At 42.3% G+C, this 19028-nt stretch overlaps 1 protein-coding gene across 1 annotated transcript in view; it reads left to right on the top strand.

Annotated features, from left to right (window-relative positions):
• CACNA2D2 (calcium voltage-gated channel auxiliary subunit alpha2delta 2) overlaps positions 1-19028 on the top strand; it is a 1696410-nt gene that overhangs the window by 1558927 nt on the left and 118455 nt on the right. The window contains exons 29-31 of the mRNA XM_078661304.1: positions 339-437; positions 569-663; positions 11153-11200. Of these exons, the coding sequence (XP_078517430.1) occupies positions 339-437; positions 569-663; positions 11153-11200 (242 nt within the window). The remainder of the gene's footprint in view (positions 1-338; positions 438-568; positions 664-11152; positions 11201-19028) is intronic.

Raw genomic sequence — 19028 nt, forward strand, 5'->3', positions numbered from 1 at the left:
TGCTTTTGTATCTGCTTGCTAAAGGGTCTCCCATTTTTTTCCTTGTTTGACTTTGTGACCCATTGTCTCCTCCCCACATGTGGATGTAGGCAGTAGGCTCCTTTAGTTTAAAACATGCCTACATAGGTCATATTTTTGAGTCTATCACTCTCATGCCTGCATGTCTTTCGCATAAGCGTTGCCCTTCTTCTTTCTCTTACATACCAGTCTGTGCTACTCACTACCACACATGCATGTAATCTTTCGCCAAATGTACCTGTGTTTAATGCATCTTTCCAATAAGTTCACTCTCCCATGTGCCATAGTGTAAGTTGTACTTGTTTCTCTTCTTTTTGAAGACAACTACAGAGCCTTTGAATTGGAAAATAACACTATCGGCATTTTAGTGAGCACAGCTGTGGAGCTGGAGTTTCGGAAGAAGTCCCTCAAACCAGCAGGTAAAGACAAAACATGGCTCTGGTTTAAGGGGAGGGTGGATTTTGTTGAGAGGAGTTTGGGTATTTTGACAATGATTGTCTTTGAGAGATTGAGTGTAGCAATGTTCCGTATATCTTCTCTTGCCTTCTAGTTGTTGGAGTTAAACTGGACCTGGAGTCCTGGGTGGAGAAATTTAAGGTCCTGGCCAGCAATCAGACGGAACGTGATCAGCCCGGTTCCCGCAAGGTACTGAATAAGAAAACATTTTATGTGTAGGGAATGGTGGTAATTTTCCTTGATAACAGCTGGCAAATGAAGACATGTTCTCTAACCATCTGTAAATAGAGGACACCACAGTGCTTAATTTTCTTACACAGAGAGGGTGCATACATGACAAACTTATTTTTATTACAACTTAAGTCCAATTATTTGTCAGTGGGGAAGGTATTTGTGAGTGGGATCACTCTGGTTGATCACGACTGGCCTTGACTTCCTAAAACGACATTATTAGCGTGCAGGGACAGTGGCTCTAATTGTATTTCTCACCCTTGCCAGACCCCCTTACGGCACCAGCGGAGCATGGATGGCTACCTCTTCCTGGCTTGAGAATTAATCTTCACAGAATAAGGAATACCATGTGTAATATGACTTGAAAAAATGTTCTCAGCCGATTATTTCCCTTTGTGTGGGGATTAACTCATAACTGTACAGTACTAGCAGGTGCTACCGTTCAGTACCGGTATGTACTGATGCAGAGTTTGTTCCTCTTTAGTACCGTACAACTCCTTATCAGTGACATAGTTTAAGGTAAAGCAGGACGCGCAGAGCCTGACAATGTGAAAGGGCACATCGGCTTTACTCTTTCTTACACCATACCTTACCTGGTGCTTAAACAGTAAGTTACAGGAGGGTGACCTTTAATCCTCCAGTCACTGAAGATTCTTCTGCCAACATAAGGATATATCATTGAAATCACTGATACCGCAACATGCTATATAGGTTGGATATATTGACACCATGATGTACCCTGGCAAGTTGACTCTGGTGTTGACCCTGCCCACTGTATTTCTTATACCTTGAGGACATCTAGAGGTCCAGTGTTGCTAGTCCAGTGTGTAGGCTATTGACAAGATCTGCTCCCAAGTTTATCATTCCAATACATTTCTTTATTGATTTTAAGAAGGCAATTCTTCTCCTCATTTTTATAACACTGCTAGGGGGGTGCTTTGAGCACGATTGCAAACAAACAGGTTTTCTATTCACTAGGCAGTGCTCATTTTTGTCAACTATCCCAGAATTCAGTATTCCTCAGGCGTATGTCTTCCCACTCCTTTCTTTTTTGGTCACACTTTATCCAAAAGCCACCTACTTGCCCATGTGCTGCTGCAAAGTGAAAGACTGATCATATCAAGATTGCATCTACTGAAGGAAAAAAGGAACAATTACCTGTTCTGACTCGGAAGAGAACAAGCATCTTGCATTGACCTACTATTGGAATTTTTGATTTTCTTCCTGCATCTGTACCTAAGAGTGATCCTGTGAATGTGCCCATTGATTGGTTTTTACTTCTTATAATTATATTTGCCTTTCATCCTTTCAGAGCCATCTTGCTTGTGATTGTATCTCCAGTATAAGCAATTAAAGTAATATCTATAATTGGAGAAAGTGGAATGCTACAATTTCCTTTCCGTTTATCATGGAAAAGGATCAGCATACCAGTCTAGAATTTGCACACAGAAATGACAGGCACATAGCAATTCCCACAGCATGTGGTAGACTGGATCAGTATGTGCGATGACCTGCTGCCTTGCCCATCAAAAACAAGACATGTTCTGTTTTGCTTGGCCGCAAAGATGACCCCCTGTTGTTTCACTATTGTGACTGGCTGTGAAGGAGGCCAATCAAAATGATATGAAGGCAAAGATCAATTCTGATTGGTTAAACTATTGATTCAGCAATTCCCATTGCTCATCCTTCTACCCAACTGATTTGCTCTTTGTTGCAAGACCGTTCTTATTGAGTGCTTGTCAACCAATCGCCATTACTCAGCAGCCCACGCTTTCCTGGACTAGCTGGGCAGTCCAATGAGCTGGGTAGCTCAAGCTAAGTAGCTTGTATTACTAATTTGTGACGTTTCTGGAAAGGATTGTTTAAAATAAATGGTAGAAAAAACGGCTACAATAATTTTTTGTGCAGAATTATAAACAACACAGTCCATTTGTACAGACTACTTGTAAGTGGGTGAATTTCGCCCCAACAACTTCATGACTCTTGTAACATTTAGCCAAAGCGTGTGTTTCTTTTGAGTGTATCCACATTTATAGAACTCATGTTAATGCTTGCTTTACAAAATTCACAGCTATAACAACTGAAGCATGAAACGAAATCAGGATTAATTTTACTTAGTTTATGTTGAGAAAGATAGAAATCTGTAAGGATTCATGGGATTGTAAAATTGTATACATCATAACATCTTTGGTTATTTTGTTGTGTTAGTCTAACAAAACATATTAAAAGGTATTACAGACTTGAATTGTTTCAGGTGGACTACTAGTGCACAAAACGTTATTTGAGCCACAATGGAAAAGCATGTTGTGATGTGAACAAGAAAGTAAAGTATGCCCTCATAAGGTTTTTAAAAATTAATATGTATCAGACCTTCATTTAGTTCTCACCAGGTTCCATGAGACAATACATCTAAGCTTATCTGACAAATGAAACACAACATTTCCTTTTGTCATGATTTCTGAAACTAACCACCAGCTAACATTCAGAAGTCTTGTATGAAAAAGGAAGTGCACTATATAATTTAGTAACGGCTAGAGCCTGTGTAACAACAATAATTTGAAATAAATATTTCCTTTAACTTGTTCAGTTCCTCCTGAGGGGCCCACTTCTCCTTACAAAATTGCATTAGGTCTCGTCTCTGAGGTTTAAGATCATTTGTTTATGCACAGCTCTCTTCAGATTACACCATAGCATCTGATTGGGGTTGATGTCTAGACGTTGACTCGGCCAAGCCAACATCCTAATTTTTTACTTTTTAAGACATTAAGTAATAGATTTGCTGGTCTGAATAATTATCCTGTTGACTGAACACCTTAGAGCTAACCTTTTGGTGTTGGACAGATACTCTCACATTTTCCTCAAGCACCTGCTGGCATAGTGTTTAGTTCTGTGACAAGCACTTCAAGTACTTTACAGCCAAATAAATCCACTTTGGGACGGAGGTCTTCCGATGGTAAAGGAAAGGGAAAATGTAAAAAGTGTATTAAACTATATAATAAATTAGTAAATATATGTGTATGTTAAAAATGTGAATTATTTTACTCATGTATTTTAAATGTAGAATAACAAATGCTGCAGCACTTGTAATTTAATTTTGAATTAAATATTAAAATAATCTAAATATAATAATTTAAAATAAAAATTACTTTCCTGAAGTTTAAATTAAAAAATAAATTCCCACATAAAATAAAACATATCTTCTGTTATCCATTAATAATTATAAACATTGATGTATAGAAATATTTAAAAGTAATTTAAATATATTTTATTAAAAATGTATGTTACCTTAAATTCAAAGAAAGTTTCCAAAAAATATCTTATGATTAAAGATATGTTTTACTTTTATATTCATTTATATTTTCAACTAATAAAAAAAAAAATATTGAACAATATTTCCTGTAGGGTATCATTTTAAGTCCCAATCTGCATTATTTTCTATGGGAGGCTGCTGCAAAATCAGTGGTTGGCCATGTGTGACGCTGGACATACTAATGCTTCTATTTTGGCAATAGTAACTTATACTGGGTTAAGAACCTTTAAAGCACGGAGATGCATCATGGAAAAGAAATTGGGTCATTGGTGCTCTGAGAATGTGCATGTCTATGTACATGTCAGCTTTGAGGTTACATGGTATACAAAAAGTGCATAATCTAAGACAGTCTGGAACTTAAAGAAATGCTGTCAGTTTAAATGTAAGGCTTTTTTGCAAAAAAAATAATGGAGGTCAATGGGCCAGATCTAAAATATATTGCAAGACATTAATGATTAATGTTATCTTATGTGCATAGTTTTACACAAAGTATGCAATGCGCCATCTCAAATGATAATCTTGATAATTGCTGAGGTTGGTTGCTAGATATTTCTTTCAGGGCTCTAGGAAATCGGTTTCACAAAGGTTTTTTAGATTTTGCATCATTCTTTCAATGTATAAAAAGTATAAAAAGTAATTTAGCACAGAATTACTTCATATGGGACATACTGCAATATATTATACATCAGGTTTTCAGGCCATAGCAGTAATTCATCATTCAAAACAGCGTTCAATACCTTGTTTTGGGGCAATAAAATGAATGTGCTGCTTCTATACTATGATTGCTACTGTGCAAGCCACGTCATGTACAATGTGTTCATTAATCAGGCCCAGCTTGCATGTAAGCTTAGGTCTCCCAATATTTTTGACATTATGAGTAAAAGGAGAGAATTACACAATTTAGGGCCAACAGTAGAAAAGATGACTGACAATTTGAGCCTTCTGTACTCTAAAAATATCCAAGCATATCAAGCTCTTGGTGTGGGCAGGCTTAGTGTGGGTGAAGTGAGTCGTGACTATCAGAACCCATATACCAGCCGCGGCCGCTGCAGGTAAGAGCGGTGGGACGGTTATGTTATGTTATGTTATTTTAATTTATATAGCGCTCAGATGCCGCAGCCAAGAGGCGTCCCGGCGCTTTCCAGAGATGGTAAACACAACACAGCAAAGGTGAATGGGATCAGAGAAAATTAAACAGAGGAAAACAGGAAGGTTTTTAATGTCTTCCTGAAAGGAAGCAAGTCTGGAATGTCGCGCAGCGTGGGGGGTAAAGAGTTCCAGAGAGCCGCCGCCAGCACTGTAAACGAACGACCGCCCATTCTGGCTCTTTTAAAGCGGGGCACAGAGGCAAGATTAGAGCCGGAGGATCGAAGGGTTCTGGACGGGGTATAATGTTGGATAGTCTGTGATAAAATAGGAGGAGAAGCAGTTTTAAGAATTTTAAAAGTTAAACACAGTGCTTTAAACTGAATTCTTTGCCTTACTGGCAGCCAGTGTAAATCTCGAATAGTACTGCGGGCAGAGACAAACTTCGGAAGACCAACAAGCATCCTGGCCGCCGCATTTTGTACCCTCTGAAGGCGGGCCAGTTCAGCTTGATTCACGCCCAGAAACAGAGAGCTGGCATAGTCCAGTCTGGTAAGAACCAGAGCTTGGACTATAATCTGCCTGGTGTCGGCATCGAAAAACTTAAAGATGGGTCGTAGACAATGCAGCGCACCAAAACAAGTACCAGCTACACGTTTAGTGTGGGCGGAAAAAGAGAGCTTGTCATCAAACCACACTCCGAGATTTCTGACTTCGACTACAGGGGTGGGAACAGGGCCCAGTTCAGATGGCCACCATTGATCGCCCCAAAGTCCACCTTCCCTACCAAAGATGATAACCTCGGTCTTAGAGGCATTGAGTTGTAATCGATTGTTCGCCATCCAGCCTGCCACCGCTTTGAGGGCAGACTTTAAGGTAGGGGCATCCATGTTGGAGTCTCCATTAAGTGCCAACGCCAACTGTGTGTCGTCGGCGTACGACACCATGGTGAGACCAAAACTATGGGCTACCTCCGCCAGGGGCTGAACGTATAAATTAAAGAGGGTAGGACTAAGGGCCGATCCCTGCGGGACACCCTGATGAATGGGGCGCGAGGCCGAGACAAACGGAGGAGTAGACACTCTAAACGTCCGATCCGAAAGAAAGGATCGAAACCACTCGAGTGCCCTCTCTCCGACACCAGCCTCCATGAGACGGTGCAAGAGGATCTGATGGGAAACCGTGTCAAAGGCGGCACTTAAATCCAATAGGATCAGTGCCGCCGTCTGACCCTGGTCCAGCATCTTCCTAATGTGTTCCACCACAGCCAAGAGCGCAGTCTCGGTGCTGTGGCCAGCACGGAACCCGTTCTGGGAGTTGTCCAGAATGTTAGATTCCTGCAGGTGAGAAGATAGGATCTTATTAGCATGAGACTCTGCTAATTTAGCTAGCCAGGGGAGAAGAGAAATAGGCCGGTAGTGTTCAGATTTAGTTGGATCAAGGGCCGGCTTTTTAAGTATAGGAATAACAGTAGCCTGTTTCCAAGCCCGAGGAACCGTACCGGTGTTAAAGGACAGATCCAGTAAACTGTGCATTGCGGGATAGCAGCACTGGGCAAATTCCCGGAATTGCAAAGGTCTCATGGGGTCATCTGGGGAGCCAGATTTAACTTTAATCGTTAAAGCTTTAAACTCCGCCAGTGTAGGGCTAGGAATAGTAAGCAACGGTTTAGAGACTGTGAAGGCCGTGGCATTTTCCGCGTGAGGGGCTTGGTAAAAAGACCTGTAAATAGCTTCTACTTTTTCCACGAAGAATGAGGCCAGATCCTCACAATGGGCCATCGAAGCTTCGAGAGTGGTAGTGTTAATCTTTTTACAGGTTAGGTCGTTGCAAACCCTAAATATAACCTTGGTAGGGTTGGTGCTGTTCTTAATCTCCTGAGAGTAGAAAGCAGCCCTGGCTGCACAAACAGCCCGATGGTAAACTCTAGTGCAGGCCCTGTACGTCGACTTAAGGTCTACATCGTACTTTTTGTGCCAAGCACGTTCAGCTTTTTTGCATGAGGATTTAAGCTGTTTGAGGGATTCGTCATACCATGGACTGGAGGGACTGGACCTAGCTTTACTCCATCTAACTGGTATGAAAGAATCCAAAGATTGATTTACCCACTCACAGAAGTTATCGTAACCAAGAGAGACTTCTGTGGGGGGAGGAGGATGATCCTTTATCAGGAGCAGATGGAGGTGCTCAGGGTCAAGTTTTCGCCACGGGCGTTTGAGGATGTCAGGAGGATGGTTTCTGAGGGGAGGATAAGAGATCGAGATATGAGTCTCGATCAGATAATGGTCGGTCCAGGCCATCGGTTTGGGTTGAAGCACAGAAATATTGGAGGTCAAATTTGTCAGAACAGGATCTAACAAATGACCACATATGTGAGTCGGAGACTGTATCAATTGATTAAGTTGAAATGCCTCAAGATCCGCCAACAGGCATTGGACCGAATTATTCAATGGAGCTTCCTACTGGACGGTGGGGTCCAGTAGGGAGGGTAATTCAACAGACGATGATGAGGCAAAATTAATTATTTATTTAAGTTTTGCTCGTCATCGTCTGTCGAAATCCCTCCCCACCGGGCCCCACCGTTCTTACCTGCAGTGACCGCGGCTGCCATATAGCTGCAAGATGCGCTGGAGGTTGAAGGAACAGAACCTTGTCAACCTCCTATCACTTTTTTAGGTCAGGCTTAGAGACAGCTTTGGCTGTGTTGCCATCTTTTTGTTTTCAGAATTATCATAATTAAAAATCTGTGCACAGATATATACATCAAGGAGATTTCAGTCAGCCCTCTTCAACCATTGGTCTGTTGAAGTGTCATTCAAATTTTACTTCTGCCTACTTCAGCATACCGCATGGGGCATTGCGTCTGCCCACAAACAGTGGAAGGGAATTACATTGTTTTATAATATCTATTTATTGTTATTTATATTGGTTTAACATCCATGTATCATACAGTATCAATCCAGTTTCCTGGAAAGCTATAGTACAACTCATTCATGAGTACATGCTCTAGTTGTCCAGAGTTGAGGTCATATGTAGCTCTTATAACAAACCTATGGTTAACAACAAATTTGGAAAAAGAGAAAATAATAAGCGACAAAAAGGACTCAAAACCATTATTTCAAAAACAAAATGAGTGCACTCCGGTGCAAATGACCCACAAACAAGTCCACCGCAAAACCTCTTTTGAGCGTACTACCCACTGCCTTTGGCAATGCTATTTCACCATACTTTCAAACCCTTACCCTCTCACTCCAACCTCACCCTTTTACATTGTCAGCACCATATTCTCTCCTTGCTGCCCACCCATCACCATCACATCCCTGCAGAAAATGATTTGCCAAGATTTGCCTCAAATATTACTGCTATTGGGAACACCGTTGCTGCACTGCTAACCACCTCAGTACTACTTTCCTACACACCTATATGTCTCAGTGACATTCATCAAAGCGTTTAGGTTTTGGCACAACTTTCTGAACTGGACTCATACCAATATTCAACACAGCTGACTGACAGTGTGCACCATGTAATCCTTTCAGCCCTGGGACCATCAAAGATCCTTTAAAGCATGTTTCTGCACACTCAATATAACAGAGCTAGCACTCACTTATGTGTCTAACTTCATCTCCACTGCACACCACAATAGTCTGTCTTCCATCCTCACACCCTTAGACCTGTCCTGTGCCTTTAACACTATCATACTTCTCTTCTAACTAATCTAACTAGGCCTAAATGTACTACCACACATGGGTGTGCCTTCTGACTCTGAATTATTTTAAACACTTGCTTGATTCTCGAGTAGCTCTGCACCCAGCACACTCTCTGTGTGAATACCATGCGTCTGTGTGCTCTCCCCCCTCCTCTTCTCACTTTGCATCACCTTCACAATGACAACTTCTCCTCAGGTGACCTCGAATGTCACTTTTTTAGTGATGACACCCACATCTTTGGGATTCTATTCAGCCCACACATAAGGAATAAGGATGGAGACCTTCATCATAGGCACAACAACTACACCTTACTTTCATCTACTCAACATGGGAAACATCCTTAACCACGATGTTTAAATGTTTAAACAACTACCTACCAGAACAACGAAGAGTGAACAACGAAGAGGGCTGAACCACGAAGGTAACATCCACGAACGACGGAACAACGAAGGATGGAACCACAACTTTTAGAACACCGGAGCATGCTAGGAAAACAATTAAAAGGGTAGATGGGGGGGGGGACTCCCCCCACAAATAAAATAAAAAAATATATATATATAGTAAAAAATATACGTGGAAGATTAAAATCGTAATAGATTAAAATCAAATACAGCAAAGGTTTTTGAAGAAATTAGTTTACAAAAATATTACCGGTTTATGTCAGGAGATGGCAGTGTTGCTTTCATTTAAAAAAAATTATAAAAGCATAAGATTCACGAACAGAATATGGAATTAAATCTAAAAATGTTGTGGTTTAGGGAGTAGTGGTTAAAAATGTAGTGGTTAAGAAAAAGTCGTGGTTTAGCCTTCGTTGTAAAAGAAGTCGTGGTTTAGGCAGTAGTTGTTAAGTCATACAACCACTCAACATATACAAGATCTGCTCACTCATGACATTCCATATTTTCCTACCAAGTCTCAGTAGGCCTGATTACTGTACTAGTACTTCTGAATGACTCACCAATATTGCCTAAGCACCACTAGAAAAGCTTGCAAACTATGCTACCCAAACTCAGTACAATGTTCCTACACACACTCCCACCTCTACATACCATCACCATGAATACCATGAAGTACAGGGAATGTGGATGGGAGACAGACATGACAACGCAGGCTTTACACCGCGCTGCCATTACGACGCTGCCATCACAACGCAAGTCGTTACAACGACTTGCGCTGGAGGGCGCTCTTGGTAAAGGAATAGTTTTATTTTCTATTCCAACACCTTCCCAACTGTTACGTGGGCTGAAGTTGGAATAGAAAATTAAACTATTCCACAACCCAGCGCCTACAGCGCAAGTCGTTGTAACGACTTGCGTTGTAATGGATGCGTTGTAATGGCAGCGCGGGGTAAAGCCCGCGTTGTCATGACATACATCCAATATGGATAGTACCAGCACTGGCATTCAGATAAGTAAAAGTAAAGGCCTGGCCACTGAGTACCTCTCGGACATCTCAACTCAGAATCTAAGCTCCACTCCTTCTATCTGTACCAAAATCACACAGTGCTGCTCAAGATTCCAGGCCTTCTGCCTTTTTGGGCGTAAACAATGGATTTCCCTTCAACCCGACATTTGGGTCATTCCCCTCAACAAGATTTCAAACTACCACTGAAAGGAAATTTGCTCCTTGAAGTGTTTAAATTATAAATTATCCAACTTGATGCAAACCATGAACACCTCTGCTGGAAATATGTACAATTAATTTGTGTTCGTTCTGCTAGGCATTAGATTAATTTGACTCTGCTGTAAATAATACACTTGATGCTTTTATATTCTTTCATCTAATAGATGCCGGTTTGTCTCTGCCAAGGGACCCAACCCTGTTCGTTCTCCTGTGTTAAATACCACATATCTGTCCCCTGTGAACACCTCACTTGCTATGTTCAACATTTCTGATAGGAATGTTAGTGCTGCCAATCATCGAACATCAAACATAATTTACATGGGTTAATAGTAGCCATTGTTTTTGATCACTGTGACAGTTGTGGAAACAAGATTTGGTTATCAGTCATAGGGATGCGTTAAATAGCCATAATTGTGCTAATGTTGCTCTTTGTGCAATGCCTAGAACCTGTAGTCACACCCAAATCCTTGAGCCATAGGTAACGTTTTTTGTATTAGTCTGTCTTCTTTTTAATGCTTTGTTTTGTATGACACTGAGAACCCTGAGGGGTGAAGCATTGATTAATAAGTTGCTTCAGTCGTGGCTCCATAAATAACCCTGGGTTGGTAAATAAATGCACCATGATGTCTTCCTAAATTCAGGAACACAATTACCAGCTTTTCTGAAGGGCACAGTGTGTTATTGTGGTCTGTAAGTTTTTGCTTCTGTTTTTGTTCTGCAGTGTGGACCTTCCACAAGCTGTGAGATGGACTGTGATGTCAACAGTGAGGTAAGCATGTTGCTATCTGTCAGTCATAGTTTTATTATTTACAATTGTGTATTTTTCTGTCATTTCTCCACATCAATTATTATACTTCAATTTGTAGGAGTTTTTACATTCTCTTCCTCATCCACAGGGTTATTATCACAGGTTCCCACTTTCTGAATCCGCGTGCCTGTTAAGGAACAGGTTGCTGGACAGAGGATAGGCCCATGGCAGTGCTTAATTTACAAAAATGATTAAATAAAACAAAAAATAGTAAGTTAAGTGCAAGTTTCCCGGGTTTTTCTTAGGGTCTCGGACCTGGCACTGTCAAATGCTGGGGTTGCTGAATGCCATCACGAACTAGTCCTAATCCCACCTTTTGCCTTTCTTTTACCACTCTACCCAACCCTTCTTTTCTTTTTATCTGCCTCTTGTAGATTCGTTCAAATTCCTGCTTTCACACTTTGTCACTATATACCTGTCTTTCTGTTTCTACTTTTTTGCCTTTCTCTCTCTTGCTTTGGGTCAAAGTCTGATCACGAAAAAAACGGTCCTGGTCCCAAAAATGAGTTCCTATGCCCACCACCTGTAAAAATCTAGCACTGATAGAGTGTGCATGCAACGCTTTTCTTGCCCACTACCAATGTGGCAGTATATGATGCTGTCTATCTTGGGTAGCCTTTTTTTGTTTATTTACACTACATTACTCAGGTAAATAAAATAAATAAATCCGATATTTGTAAAGCGCGAACTAATCACCCCATATGGGTTTCAAGGCGCTGGGCGCTGTCTAAGTGAACGATTGCCTATAGTCACATGGTGCTGAGCTGAGCTGCCGCCGGCGATCGAACTGTGAGCCCCGAGCTCTGGAGTCAGCTGCTCTGGCCACTATGCAACCCCTCTCCCTACATAACAATCAGCAAACGTCAAGCTAGTATCAAACACATATATATCATACTAGTTAGGTGCATGCTCAATTGTTACTACAGGTCATATACCTCCTTGACAGATACATAGAGCGGAATATGGAACAGTGAATGCTGCTAAAATGAAGGAAATAACCCCAGTCAAACGGGCAATCAGAATGGTCTTTTATGACTGAGCTTCTATTAACCATTACTTAACCTGATTTGTACATAGACATGAAAAAGGAAATGTAATCTACATCCAACATTGCAGACCGGAGACATCATAAGGCATTCTAATGCAAGTTATAGTTCAAGTTCTGTAATAAGAGTTCAATTTAAGAAGATAACAGATGTATTACTGCATAAGTATATAATCTGTACAACAGGTTGGTGGATGGATGGGACTGATACAAGAGGAAAAACTATTTCAATCAAGTTGCTTCGCTGAATGCGGAACACTAAGGTTTGCACTTGTCGACATTCCCAGTGTCATACTCACTGTTGTGACAGAGAAAGGTCCCCTAAATGGCTCCCAAGAACATGCACCCCCACCTATGTTCATCATAGAAAGCTGTACATGTTTGACCACTACCTCAGCACAAGGGATAATCATGTTGTGTGCTGGATGCATTTGTAACGCAAATTGAGACCCAGCAAGGATTTCTTTGGTCTGGAGGGACACACAATGAACAACCTCTAACAACTGAGACTTTGTTCAACTAGCCGGGATGTTAAGGACTGCGGGCCATATTATCAAGAAAGGGCTGTACATTATCGCCGTTTTTATCGGCAGGAAACTGCCGCTAAAGTGGCGATAATGGGCTTGATAATATGCCCTTGTGAATTTCCATAGAAGCCCAGGTTAACACCAGAACCTGGGCTTCTATGGGAATTCACAAGGGCATATTATCAAGCCCATTATCGACGCTTGAGCGGCAGTTTCCTGCCAATAAAAGCGGCGATAATGTACCGCCCTTTCTTGATAATATGGCCCTGAGTGTGCTGGCAGCAAAACAGTTTATAGTGACACTGCTGACCTTTATTGCCTACTGGTCTCTTACATCATTTTAAATTGGTGTGCCTGTTCCTGCAACCACGTTCTTTACCCATCCATGTTGGGCATGAGTGTTGCATGTGTATACCTTTCTTCTTGTGTCGAGGATGCATGTATGGAGCATGGGAGAAAGATAATACCATACCCAGAATGGAAAGTTTCTGTTTCACTTCCAAGTAGTACCTAAGTTGGTGGACTGGCAAGAGCCTATACAGCAGATGAGAACTGCAGGGTACCTCCAGGCATTCCAGGGATCCTATGTAGTGTGACATACATTTGGGTGGGGAGGAGATGAGTCAGGTGCCCCTTTGATGTTAGGAGATTTCTCTTGCCCTTTTCTGGCCCATTGTTCTGTTATGTTAAAATGCTTACACAGCGCAAACAGCTACCTACCCGGGGTGTTCTGACCCTTTAGCAACAGAAAAAGATTCTCCCAGCTCGGGTGATTCTAAACAGGCACAAAGTGGCAACGATGTGCAAGACCGCAGATTGTTCCAAACCTTAAGACAGAGGAATGTAAAGCATCAACCTCTCATGCGAGAACGTTGACTCTTAGGGATAGTGCACAGGAGAAGTTGCTGGAATGCAGACAGCAGGTGGGCTGATGTGGTTTTATCGTGCCATTGATATGGACTGAGGCAATCCTTGCCCTTGCTTTGGCGACATAACACAAAGTCTTAATTTGGACACGTTTTTTCAACCTCTTGCCAGTGAAGCTCATAGCACAGAGATGTAACCGAGGCATGTTTTGGCAGTCGATAAATCAGCCTTGTGGCCACATTCTTCACTACCTGCATGGGTCTGATGCAAACTTTGTCAGCCCCCAGGAAGAGGATGTTACCCTAGTCCAGGCGAGATAGAATCAGAGCCTGGATCACAGTTCTTTGGGCAGATATAGGAAGAATCCCAATTAATTTCCATAGCCATTTCAAAGTGTAAAGCAGGTTCCTGATACCTTTGCCACTTGTGGCTTCATGGAGAGCTTATTGTCTACCAAGAAGCCTAAGTTCTTGACTTTGGAAGCGGGGTAGGGATATCACCCAGCACCGCTGGCCAATGCTGTGGTCCCCAGGAGGCTCGCGTTCCCTCCTAGGATTAACACCTCTGTTTGCCACCATTCAGTTTCAGCGAGTTATTCATCCATGAGGCGATTTGCGCCAGACAGAACTTCAAAGACACTGAGCTGTGATCCTGAGTGGATGAAAATGAAAAGATGATTTGCATGTCAACAGCATAGGAACAAAAGGTGAGACCCCAGTGCTCTACTAGTTCGGCCAGGGGGTGCACATAGATATTAAAAAGTGCTGGGCTTAGAGCTGATCTCTGACGGACCCCAGAGGCCAAATCAAGATCAATGGATGAAGCGCTGCTTGAGGAAACCTGGAAGGTACAATCCTTCAGGAAGGAGGGTAGCCAAGTCAAAGCCTTTCCCTTGATCCTCACTTCTGTCAGTCTCCCTAGGAGTCTTTCATGGGGCACAGTATCTAAGGCGGAGCTGAGATCGAGTGGAATCAGTGCTGCTGTCTCGCCCTCATCTAGGAACTCCCTGAGATGTTCTGTGACTCCCATGAGGGTGGACTTGGTAATGGGTCCTACTCTGAACCCGGATTGTTTATTGGAACAACTATCTCTCACAGAGTAACAAGTAGAAAGATGGGACAGCTTCCCTTTTTTGTACCCTTGTTCTGGGTCTCTTCCAAAGAGACCGTCCTAGCTGCACCTCTCCTTCCTGCTAGCTCTTGTAACAAAGATGTTGGCTGCACCAGTTTGGGAGGAATAAGCAAGAGGAACAGAACTGTTCCAAATCAGTCTCAGGGCTTCCAATTGAAATACACTATTATTGTCTGCAATTGTAGTACAAATATGAAACAGAAACTTCTAACCTGAGTGCCAAGATTTTAATTGCGACACCCAAGCCACGAGGTGCTAAAGAAAGCTAACTTTCTGCGGTCCTTACAAAAATAAGCCTGAGTGTTTGAGGAGAACCACAGTGATAGAGTGGCATACATCAGGATCTAAGTACTCATAAAGGCAGGGCACAGAGCTTGGTAGAGTTGTGGAGTTTGTGTTTTGGAATGAGGAAGCTTCTAAGCCTAGGCTACCCTGAGCTGTGAACACCGTGACTCCACCAGAATTTCAAATCAACAAAAAGAGAGGTAGGGCAGACCGAACACTGTTAGTCCCCACTATAACTAGAAAAATAACAACAGAAGAGTGCTACTTGGTAAGAAACACAGAGGTAACTGAGCACAAGGAGTCAACAACACCAATTAGGTTTGTTTAGAAAGCCCTCACTCACCGACCTGGTCCGTGACATGCTTCATCATCGGGCCCCACTGGGTGTGACCGAATGTCACCCCAGTGTGCTTCAACGCCAGATTTACTGCGGAGTGGGTCATGTGAAGGTGTGGAGGCTAGGTGACAAATTTACGTGGATAGAGTGATGTGGTGAATTAAAAATGGCTTGTGTGTATCAAAAATTGATTTAATGGTTGATCACAAGGACATATTAAAAAATGTGTTGGTAAACAAGGTCAACTAAATTGGATGGCCTGTTTCCAATAACATTACGTGATAGTGAACGGTCAACATGTTTCTGCCAATGTTGGTGTAGTTAACCTGGCATTCGTCAGGACCTAAAGTGATTAAACCCCGGCGGTATGGGCACGCTAAGGCCCACCCTACCAAGGGACGTGAAAGTAAAAATATATCTGTCGAAGTGTAATGTAAAGGGGGCTTCACCGATTAAAAAACGGGAGGCATAGCCCTTCTGGTCTCAGGGTCAGAGACTCAAAAATTAGATGCACTTAGAAGGAGAGAAAATTTCACCCCATAGACTGCGGGAGGGGGGTGATGGCGTATTTGGCACATCGCCCACGACGCCAGGCACCTGTGTGTAAACCTGACCAGCCCTCCAGACCGCGTCTCGACTATCCACGTAAATTTGTCACCTAGCCTCCACACCTTCACATGACCCGCTCCGCAGTAAATCTGGCGTTGAAGCACACTGGGGTGACATTCGGTCACACCCAGTGGGGCCCGATGATGAAGCATGTCACCGACCAGGTCGGTGAGTGAGGGCTTTCTAAACAAACCTAATTGGTGTTGTTGACTCCTTGTGCTCAGTTACCTCTGTGTTTCTTACCAAGTAGCACTCTTCTGTTGTTATTTTTCCACCAGAATCTCGTCAATGGGTAACACCACTACCTATCCTCACCTGAAACATAAGTGCTGGCATTATAGACACTGCTTGTACTCTAGTCAGCTGAGCCAGGCCAAATTGTTTGCCATCTGGTTTCCATGAGCCATACAGTTCACACCATGTCCAGCAGTGTTGCCCTGCCAAAATGTCAGAAAAGTACTGGCAGTGCCTGCCCATTTGAGCAATCAAACTGACGAAAAAGAGACTATGCTGCCGAAGGGAACCAAAAGGTGGGAGTGAATCCCATACTAACGGGAAGGGGAGAATTGCCAGAACTGATCCATAACCAAGCTAGTTGTCCTCCTTGGACTTCCCAAATCCCACAGTCCTTCGAAGGGAAACCTTAGTGAATAATCAACGTATTAAGCTGTGCCGCTGGAAGCTAACCTGTCTCCCTAAGTAACCACTGAAGGGTATTAGGAGTGGCCAACTTAATTTGTTGGTTGTGAAACATTATGCATAGTATAACATTTTGTGTAATTTAAGTAAAGTACAATTTCTATTCAAAAGACTTAGAGCTGCCTGGACATTGCTTTGTCGACTTGTATTAGTTGGTTTGTTCAATCCTAAATCTCTAACTCCATACCACCTATCTGAGTAAGCTTTGAACTGCTCGACTTTGCTATCCTGAGGGTCAAGTGCTAAAGGAAATGTGTTGTTGTTCAGTTTTGGGCTCAATAGTAAGGTTAGGCCTCAGGCCATCAGTGGGTAAAAGACATTGGTTGACACAATATGAGCCAAGTAGCGGCTGGTTGCCCATGGACTCATGCACCATCTAGGAAGTGGTATCTCTTGGCCACTAAAAATCTATGTTCTACACCCGTACAGAAGAAAAGACCTCTAATGTTTGTATTTACTGGGTAGCCAACCTGTGTCCATCAACCAACTTGCAAATAATGTGAAATCCAATGTAAGAGCATCTCGACGCACAGGTAGCTAAGACCTGCATGCTGAACACATTTTTACAATGTGACCCTTTCCTAAATTGAGTCCCCAACTGTCTGCATGTCAGAGGTGAGAAGGACTGTGACTACTGGGAGGGATGTCTGATATTGTACATCATGAAATGTGGGTCGTGGTTTAACCAAAATTCTTAGCGTGCATTTTGTTTGAGCTCCACTTCCACTCTGTGTATACTCCACATTATAGCAATAGTAGCACATTATAGTTGTCATCCAAAATTCCTTAGCAAAATAAGGCCAAGTCTGAGGCCAGAGGTTTAGTTATGAGATCCAAGTTTCAATTCTTTTACTCAAGCTAATTTTCTTGGCCATCATTTAATTTCTGAGCAAAATATTGTGGTCAAAAGCAGCCCGAAGAGAGCAGATGTTGATATGGCTACATGAATAAACTCGGGGGGCAGTGCACCAGTGCAGAGGTTTCTAAATTCTGGGCTAGCTGCAAGAGCAATCATGGCTCTGTGGCACTCTGTGATGGCAGTTGAAGAGTGTAAATTCTTCAAGGGTGTAACATCTCTCTCTTTCCTTTTTGCACACAGATACATACACTCCTGTTTTCTGTTTTTCTTCAGTTTTAGATTTTAGAAGCACATATGACTCCACTCCTCTGCTGTTTATTTAAATAAATATACTGAATCAGATAATTCTATGTGCTTTTTGTAAGCTTTCCCAAATCTCAGACCAGACTGAGGAAGTTTTGTGACATCAGCCTAATGCAAAACACTAGGGGAAAGGTTGTTTTGTGGCCAGGGGAAATATAGACCTCACACCTATAATGTGCATGTAATTAAAGTTACTTCTTGAAGAAGTGATGCTCCATCTAAATCAAGGGTGCAGGGCCAAATCATGTCAACTTTCCCAAACCGGTGTGCATCCTGAACAGCGAAGCCAGAATATCAAGTATCGAGGGAGACAGATGCCAAGGACAAAATATTAATCCAAAACTTCGAAAGGTAAGTAAGATTTTCCATACCTAACACCACATATATGTACCTTGGCAATATATATATATATATCTACATGGTACGGTGATGTGGAGTTAGAATAGTAAATCTACTTGGGGTCGATCAGGACCCACTTTGTGCATTGCAGATCTTTGCATGATATCCCTGCTCCCAATCTAGGGCCAACTGATAATTGTTCATCTGTTCAATAAGAGGCAGTAGATCAGTCTCTGGGGGCATATTTACAAGAGAAAGGCAGAGTGCGGCATTAAGCCAAAATTGCTAATGCAGCGGTCCGCCATTCTGAAAATGCAGGGATGCACCGTATTTACAATGATACAGTGCACCCCTGCGTTTTCCCTAGTGCTGGTGCTAAATTCAGCTGTCTAGTGACAACGCATGCACCCTTGCAGCATATTGCAAGGGTTCCTGCATTGAGTAAATGATTGTTTATGAGTAGGAAGATGTCCCTTCCTGCACATAAACAATCAGTAATGGTGATTTATAACTCCTATGTGTGCTGCATGGTGCAGCACATATTGGAGTCGCTAATCTTCAATTTTTTAATGATTATTTATGTGCAGGAAGGTTTACCTTCCTGCAGATGAACAATCATTCATGGTGATTTGCTATTTCTATGTGTGCTGCACAATACGGCACACATAGAAACAGCAAAAACGAGGAGAAATTAATAATTTCTCCTCGTTTTGCCACGAGGTTTTATTTGGTCTTAATTTTAGCACTGCCTCATATCTACGCCTCCCTTGTAAATTGGGGGCAGTGTC

This window comes from Lissotriton helveticus, chromosome 9, assembly GCF_964261635.1.
Source record: "Lissotriton helveticus chromosome 9, aLisHel1.1, whole genome shotgun sequence".
Taxonomy (NCBI): Eukaryota; Metazoa; Chordata; class Amphibia; order Caudata; family Salamandridae; genus Lissotriton; species Lissotriton helveticus.